Consider the following 8,820-nt stretch of genomic DNA (forward strand, 5'->3'; position numbering starts at 1 on the left):
CTTGGCGAGTTTTTCAACACACGAGAAGTAAAATACATTTGCACCCGTGTGTAACACAAAACTTTTCCCCTCACTATAGCGAGGAAATTACAACGCAAAAAAACGCGTTTATCACTTCTTCAGTAATTACACACTTTATCCACTAGTGGATAAAATATGTTTTTACCCGCTGGTATTAAAGGACAAAACACGTGTTTCTGAGCTAGTGAGGGGAAAACAACTATTACGCGTGACGCACCAGCACAAAGTTACCTGTCAATATCATATAGACTCCGGAAGCGGGTTACAAGGAGGTCCTTGTCAGGAAAGATACTACAATACATATGAGAAATAAATAAAATTATAGGTCTATCTATGTACACCCTAGGAGAAATAAATTATTGTATATTTAATTGGATACTAAACTTAAATCCCATCCGACAAATGCTAGTTTATTTTAAAAAAATATGTATGTCTCCAATTAACTGCTACATTAGTGTGAATCAAAATTCCTTTTTAAATATTTCATTTTTATTATCAATTCCGAATGACTAGAACTGGTGCCCAGAAGTCCTAGAACCAACTATGTAGGTATAATAAGTTCCCATGAACCATTGACTTAAGCGGTAGAAACATAACACAGGCAAGTCCGCACAGAGCGAGCAGCGTCCCGAGAGAAACGCATACGAGTGTGCTGCCTCGGCCGCGGCAAATCTACGACCGTTTGCTGCGCAATGACCCGAGACGCGGCAAGCTCTGTGTGGGCCCGCTTATGATGATAAACTTAAATAACATACTAAAGATAACACTCAAAACCCCAACTATGACAACAGTCATTTATGGCACACTTGTTTTGGTAGCCCTTTTGGTCATTATCCAATGATAGAGCCCTGGCATATTGTGTCTCAGGAATATTGCTAGTTTTGGTAGAAACTGACTGATCACTAGATCATTTTCTTTAGCCACCACCATGTCCAGAATCCTGTTTGCCACATAGTCTGCAGAAAACCCTTTAGCAGTTGATTGATCCATAACTGGAAACAAAAAGTCAATATTTCATGTTGCTTGTCATTCTATGCTCATACTTTAACACATTCACTGCCAGACAAAAAACCGGCCAAGTGCGAGTCGGGCTCGCGCACAAAGGGTTCCGTAGCAGCAAATATAATAAACCAATAACTTAACCAAAATTACAGCACTAAAAGTTAATGGCTACTTCAGAACATGGGCGGATCCAGCTTCTGATTTATTATTTACTAGCTTTTGCCCGCGGCTTCGCTCGCGTTAGAAAGAGACAAAAAGTAGCCTATGTCACTCTCCATACCTTCAACTGTCTTCACTTAAAAAATCACGTCAATTCGTCGCTCCGTTTTGCCGTGAAAGACGGACAAAGAAACAGACACGCACACTTTCCCATTTATAATATAAGTATGGATTTACCCAGGGGGGTAATGTGGTAAATGTGTGTGCCCAGACCAGGGGTCAAATTGTATGGCCAACCTAGGCTCCATGACCCCAGGATCCACGCATGCTTCAGAAAACAATTGTTATCTAAACTGTTATCTCCTATATAGCGAGCACCTGTCTAGCGTGTTGTTCGGCATCTGAGCAGGATTCACGCCCACCAGGCGTGGCAGTGAATGTGTTAATGCTTACAGATACAGATACTTACTGACCCAAAATGTATCTGGTTATTTACATAACATAATTCTTCTACGAGATCTAGGACAAATCAGGCCCTGTAGCCGAATCTTTCTGCGACGCGAAACGCCACAGAAATATAGTCTGGCTCTGTCGTATTATAGTATATATATATATAGGTATTCTTACCTGCATGCTTTTCACCACTGCCCTTTAGAGCATTTAGAGAAACTGCAGTCTTGACATATCCAGGGCTTACTACAGAGACATTAACATTATGCTGGTGCATTTCAGACCTCAATGCATCTCCAAATGCCTGCATGGCAAACTTGGATGCAGCATAAGCAGAACGATCTGGGATGGCTATCAATCCTTGTACAGAGCTTACAAATACTATGTGACCACTCTTTTGTTCAACCATCTTTGGCAGCAAAGCTGAAATGAAAATATGAAACAATTAAAGGTAAAGAAGCTGCAGGCTGTCATCAATATCAATTGTCAATTAAATATTTTTTTGTGAAAAACATTATTTTCATGGTTACACAGAAACAAGTATAAATATGTAGTTAAATAAAAAACCGGCCAAGTGCGAGTCGGGCTCGCGCACAAAGGGTTCCGTAGCAGCAAATATAATAAACTTATTATGTCAATTTATACACCTGCCAAAATTACAGTTAAATCAACCTATCTCAAAAACTATAAGAGATACTTTGATCAAACCAAAAATCGTTGAAAGAGTTAATTAGCATGCATCACCTCTATTTTTTTTAGAATTTTATACCCCGTAGTTATAAAAATAGAGGGGGGGGGACATACTTTTTACGACTTTGAGAGCTGATATCTCAAAAACCGTTCACTTTAAGAAAAATGTTTTTTAGAAAACTTTATATCATTTTAAAAGACCTTTCCATTGATACCCCACACGGGTATGTACATCGAAAAAAAATTTTCATCCCTCAGTTACATGTATGGGGGCCCCACCCCCAATTCTTTTTACTATTTAGTGTCATAATTTTGTAGCGGTTCATACAACACATATTCCCATCAAATTTCATCACTGTAGTACTTATAGTTTCCGAGTAAATCGGCTGTGACAGACGGACAGACGGACAGACGGACAGACGGACATGACGAAACTATAAGGGTTCCGTTTTTGCCATTTTGGCTACGGAACCCTAATAAAAAAGGGCTAGTATTACCTTTTGTTAAGCACACAGGACCAAAGTAATTGATGTACATTATTTGTTTGTCGACATCTATCTTTGTGTGCAGTATTGAATCTCTGTGAGACACCCCACCATTGTTAATCAGAATGTCCACACTGCCACAGACAGTTTGTACATTTTTGGCAAAACCTTCTAAACTATCCAGGTCTGCCAGATCCAAACGAATTACAACAGGTTCAAGAGTGGCAGTTGACTGAAAAATAACAACAATCAAGGTGAAACCAAGGTCTTAAGATGAATAATTTAGTGTATGGGTAATACTTGTTTAAGGCACCGGCCACATCAGACCGTCGCGTGTCTCGGGGCGCGCAATGGGCGTCCGCGCCACGCCACCTTTACTCTCCTCAGTACATTTTGTATAGGAAGGACGTAAGGCGCGCCGCCAGTTGGGGCGCGTCTTACGTCCTTCCTATACAAATGAACTGAGGAGACGTTTTTTGAATTACACTGAAGCTGGCGCGGACGCCCGTTGCGCGCCCCGAAGTTTGTGTGGCCGGTCACTAAGTAGATGTAATTTACTGCTTACCAGTTTCTTAGATAACAAATCTGCTTTAACTCTATTAAGTTCGGGTTCCCTTCTAGCAGCTAATACAACCCTACTACCTTGCTCATAGAAAGCATGAGCCAATGCTTCCCCTATGCCAGAACTGGCCCCAGTTATAAGTACAACCTGAAATAGATAAGCATTAAAATAAATAAACATTGTACTAAATTATATTTTGGGTGCATGCAATAATCATATACACCACAAAAGCAGCAACATATATTCATACAGGGTGATTCAAGCCCTCATGGAAAGAAAAATCTGGAACATAAGTTTCCTCATACAACAACAACAACATACAATCACGCCTGTATCCCATAAAGGGGTAGGCAGAACACATGAAACTACTAAAGCTTCAGTGCCACTCTTGGCAAATAAGGGGTTGAAAGAAAACGAAACTGTAACATTGCAGTGACAGGTTGCCAGCCTCTCGCCTATGCCACAATTTAACCCATATCCCACAGTCGCCTTCTACGACACCCACGGGAAGAAAGGGGGTAGTGAAATTCTTAACCCGTCACCACACAGGCTCCTCATAGTTGATGTGAAATGCAGAATGTGTCACATGATAGCAACATCATTTCCACCATAGGCATGCATACACCTGAATCCCTCACTGCACTCAAATTAATATATATCACAGACAGGCTTAAGAAAAACCCATACACCAATCCATACATATTGGCTTATGCCAGTGATACATGTTATCTTATAATAATTAGTGTTAAGTAAGAAAACATAGAAAGGCGTGGAAGGATCTTGTGGAGGCCCTATGCACCTATAGGGTGCCCTAGGACGATCAACAACAACAACAAGAAAACATTGTTGCTATGCCCTTACAGGGTTCATGTGGAACTGTAATAATCGTAAGAACTGTATACTAACATGAGTGCAATAAACAAATTGGAACTTGAAACTATCTTCGACGTCTCGCTACGTTCAAGACGCCCTCGCAGTAAATGTAATTTTGGTCCCTTGTGACACAGTTATGCTATAATATAAACTATACATGCCTTTCCCTGTAAAGTGGCCCTTCGCTTTTTCTGTGACACTCGGTTGTATACTTTGCACATAGTAACGCACAATGCTAAAGGTAGGCCGAAATATTTTAGATACCAAATAATCCCACCACAATTGTCGAGTTTCATATTGTCTCGGAAGAAGTACAATATCTGAAAGACATAAAATTGCAACTTAAGTAAGCAAATTCATAGCTATCGTAAGAAAAAAATATTTATTTAGGCTATGGAGATCCAACAGACACTATTACAATGTAACACTATATAATAATAAGATAAATAGGAAAAGCCGGGTTGCAAACTGGAACGGTCATTCCTACCGGTATGAGTAGAACTTTGACCGCTGGGAACGACCGCGTCGTGCGTAGTGGAAATCAAAATACGACGCCGCCCGCGTCGCCGTCGCCGATAACTGATGTCATACTGATGTACCAATGATGACAAATATTGAACAACAACGTGACAATCAACAATCATGAATTCATGACATGAACGCCAATGACATTTGATTTGACATTGATAACCATAGACATCAACAATTTTTTTGAGGCAAAGAGAAATTATAAGGCTGACATTCACATAGGTAAAATTTCGTACTTCATTCGTAACGCCAGTCCAGACGAGATGTAATAGTATCAATTTTATTGTAATTTCAACTCAATTTTAAATATTTTTTAACTGTCTGTGGGGATACGCCATCCAGACGAGATGTAATAGTATCAATTTTATTGTGACGTGTAAAAGTGCCCCTGTGGCCTATTTGCTGAATAAATTATTTTGATTTTGATGATCAAATCGACCGATTTGTTCAGTAAAAAAAATTGGTTGTCTGTAAAGTCGATTTACGGACGGTAGCTAGGAACACACTACGCGGACGTCCGTCGTGAATCGACCGCGGACGGGAATCTGGACAATGGAAATACACATAACCGTGCAAACTATCGGTCGACGGACGCGGACGTGGCCTTGAGCGCACGGACGTCCGATCGAAATCTGGCTCTCTGGATGTTTTGTTCCGTGCACACTGATAGGTCGCGGTCGCGGTCGTTTTACGACGGACGTCCGCGTAGTATGTTCCTAGCTTAACGTGATAACGTCAAACATTACAGTAGTATAGACAGGGGCGGTCAGAGTATAGCAAAAGGGGCCCGATTCTGGGACTTTTTTCACGTTTTTTTATTTATTTATTTATTAAAAATACACAAAAGTTAACAGTATTTCACCAAAGCACTTATGTGGTAATATAATTATGTACATGTTAAATTGACATAAATAAAAGCAAACACACTTAAAAGTTAAACTATGGTTATTACATTAATCACCTAAGGAGTGTAGAGTCTATGAACCTTAAGAGTTTTCTGTAAAACACACCAACACTATCAGCAAATATGTCAATATCGTCTGTCTCCAACATGATGCGGTTAAGGGCCAGTTGCATCAACCAAATTTGACAGACACATCATCGTCACGCAGCAGACGTCTATGGAACTTGCCATACAATAAAATATAGCGATTGCTTTAACGGTGACAGACCGTTTGATGCAACCGGCCCTAAGAGCAGCTCGGGCTCGAGCGGTGCGCCGGCCGCCGCGAACAGGCGCCGCCGCCGCCACGCCGGCACCGCGCCCGGCATGCCAACCACCACATTCGCTCTTGGCACTTGCAGCCCCATTCTCTCAAGCACGGATGCGTCATCTACTCTATGGTGAAACAGTTGGCGGTAATGCATAATATGCAGCAGTTTCCGTCTGGTTTCTAGAGTTTGAAGACCAACCATTCCTGTTACGAATAGAGATGGATACATATATGGGTAATATCCGTACAGTCGTTTGTAAATGTGCCTACAGAACTTCCTCTGCACTCTTTCTAGCATAGTGTTTTGTTCTTATTAGAAAGAATGCATTAAAATAAGCATCTTTTATAAATTAAAGTTTTTTTTAAAACCTACTAATTTAGGAGTTAGAGTGGTGCAAAGTTGCAAAATTTTCCCGTAGCATTACTAAGGCGCCAGAGACAGAAAGCGATATCGACGGAGCCCCGCTTATTACAGAAACTGCACAGAATAGGAGCCTTCGGCCGTTTGAAGATACCTAACGAACCTAACCTATACCTATATAAAAGTCGTCATTTTGTATCCTAGACCGTTTGCGAGACACGCGTTAATTTTATTAAAGTGCTAGTGCCATTTACTAATCTTAGAACCCTAATATCTCAGTAAATATTAATGGAGAAGAAAAAGTTTATATAACAAAACATCCTTATTTAAACGTGTTCTATATGATTTATCAATATTAACATAGGTTATATTGGTAAAAAAAATCATCGTAAATTTATTAAGTCTCTGGCGCCTTAGTAAATACTATGGGAAAATTCGCAACTTCGTACTGCTCTAACTCCTAAATAAGTAGGTTTTTCAAACAACTTCATTCTATAAAAGATGCTTATTTTAATGCAATCTTTCATGTTTTTAAATTACAAACACTCAAAAATAATAAACACGGGCGCGCCATCTGTCGCAGCTGTGGTGCTTTACTCAGGCCACACGCTACAATACAACCATACCGAGCGCATCGATCAGCCGCTTAGTTCCTACGCGCGCCAATAGATGGCGCTTAAGCTATATTGGGAAACGGGACAATGACGTCATCTTTTTCGTGCATGCTGCCCGTAGTAACGAGTTATTAGACGTTATCACGTCAAAAAATTATCGTCATTTTCCAAATTTTCGTTTGTAGTGACACATTATAATAAAGAGTACTATCGTGGTACTATCGTACAGTATGGCCACTCCCGCTCCCCGCTGAAAGCGCCGCTCACCCCCTCACGGTTACCTCACAGTTACCGCCTGTCAAAAACGTGAACAGTCGACCTATAGAGTCAACCTGTCATATCTCACTCCTACAAGCAGTGAATAGAGATGATCATTGAAGCTAGGAACACACTACGCGGACGTCCGTCGTGAATCGACCGCGGACGGGAATCTGGACAATGACATTACACATAACCGTGCAAACTATCGGTCGACGGACGCGGACGTGGCCTTGAGCGCACGGACGTCAGATCGAAATCTGGCTCTCTGGATGTTTTGTTCCGTGCACACTGATAGGTCGCGGTCGCGGTCGTTTTACGACGGACGTCCGCGTAGTATGTTCCTAGCTTAAATCACCACGTTTCTGTGAATACTAGCGTCTCGTCTTGGCGTTCACTTACGCGGAATCGAGCCCATACATTTACTATGACGGTGAATTCGATTCAACGCGTCGCTATAATAAATCCTGTTAACAGATGACGTAGCGGTTCAAATATTAGCTGACAGTAGTCGCCATAATCCCCACCACCAGTTTTACCCTTCCAGTTTTATCCCCTCACCACCGGGCGGTGGCGCCTACGGGCGCCGTTTGCCTCATTGGTTCTCAAATTATAACCAAGACAAAGTTGCAATAAGTGTACAATTTACTAAAAGGTTGCAATAATTATTTTTATTATGTACATTTTAAATAAAAACAGGGACATACCTGTATACTACATTGGAGTGTATAGGTGTTGGATTTTGCAACCTGAATGGTGAAGGTGATAAGAAACATTAGTGAGTTCAACCTACCCTCCATGGGTGTAATAAAAGTAAAGTGGTTTATTGCAACGGAGTACTTTAGCCACTGGCGGCCTAAAAACTATAGGCTTCAAATAAGGTACTTCGCTTAATATGCGTTTTATTGTAAGGTAAAACGCTGCTATTAAGCTTCCTACCGTTATTTGAAGCCTATTTTATTATATTTGAGACCTGTCTGTGACCGCCTGGTGGCCAGCATAACGCCAATGTGATTAATTCCTCATCATTAGTGAAACTGGTGGAAACAACTAGTGCACTTAATAATCTGCGTATGTGGGTGAATCATTTCAATTCAACCAACTAAGTGGAATCTGCAGTGATACATGTTACTATTTTTGTGAATACTGTATTTTTAATAAATCAATGTGAATCAAGTTATAAGATTAAATCTTATTTCTAAAAGCGAGTTCATATTTTTATTTCATTTCACCCATCAAATCATAATTTTCGGTATTGTCTGTTTCTATTAATTTCAGGATCCTTTATCATTATGCATCGATCTACTTCGCAAAAAGAAAGTGAAATCTTGTTGAGGCATTACAAGCCACAATGCTATTTGTCTTTATCACAGCAAAGCATATATGTTAGATCTATAGATCTCAGTATAACTAAGGCATAATACTGTTTAGGTTACGTTACAGACACAAAATTATCTTCATGGCTTAGGCTCCCCACAGACAGTCTTAAAAATTCATAATCTTAAAAAAAACTTGTATGCAATCTGACAGTTCAGATCTGTCAGTGTCTTGTCAGTGTCAGTTTGAACTGTCAGATTGCATACAAGTTTTTTTTAAGATTATG

The 8,820-nt window shown here is 40.4% G+C and overlaps 1 protein-coding gene across 1 annotated transcript; it reads right to left on the minus strand.

Moving 5' to 3' along the window:
• Positions 1-369: 369 nt before the first annotated feature.
• Positions 370-4,850, minus strand: LOC125228050 (dehydrogenase/reductase SDR family protein 7-like). Its single transcript, XM_048132497.1, has 6 exons — positions 4,730-4,850; positions 4,404-4,562; positions 3,373-3,516; positions 2,820-3,039; positions 1,810-2,055; positions 370-1,013 (listed from the first exon to the last, which is right to left on the minus strand). The coding sequence occupies exons 2-6, from the start codon at positions 4,536-4,538 to the stop codon at positions 817-819; spliced, it is 942 nt and encodes a 313-aa protein (XP_047988454.1). The 5' UTR covers positions 4,539-4,562; positions 4,730-4,850; the 3' UTR covers positions 370-816.
• Between the last annotated feature and the right edge of the window lie 3,970 nt (positions 4,851-8,820).

This window comes from Leguminivora glycinivorella, chromosome 7 (genome assembly GCF_023078275.1).
Source record: "Leguminivora glycinivorella isolate SPB_JAAS2020 chromosome 7, LegGlyc_1.1, whole genome shotgun sequence".
NCBI classification, from domain to species: Eukaryota; Metazoa; Arthropoda; class Insecta; order Lepidoptera; family Tortricidae; genus Leguminivora; species Leguminivora glycinivorella.

Bases quoted from the DNA above. Each gene is read 5' to 3' on its own strand.
- LOC125228050 (XM_048132497.1), bottom strand. From the start codon at position 4,538: ATGAAACTCGACAATTGTGGTGGGATTATTTGGTATCTAAAATATTTC. The intron at 3,517-4,403 runs GCATGTATAGTT...TATCTATTTCAG, and splicing joins GGGCCACTTTACAGGGAAAG to GTTGTACTTATAACTGGGGC. The intron at 3,040-3,372 runs GTAAGCAGTAAA...GTTATTTTTCAG, and splicing joins ATTTGTTATCTAAGAAACTG to TCAACTGCCACTCTTGAACC.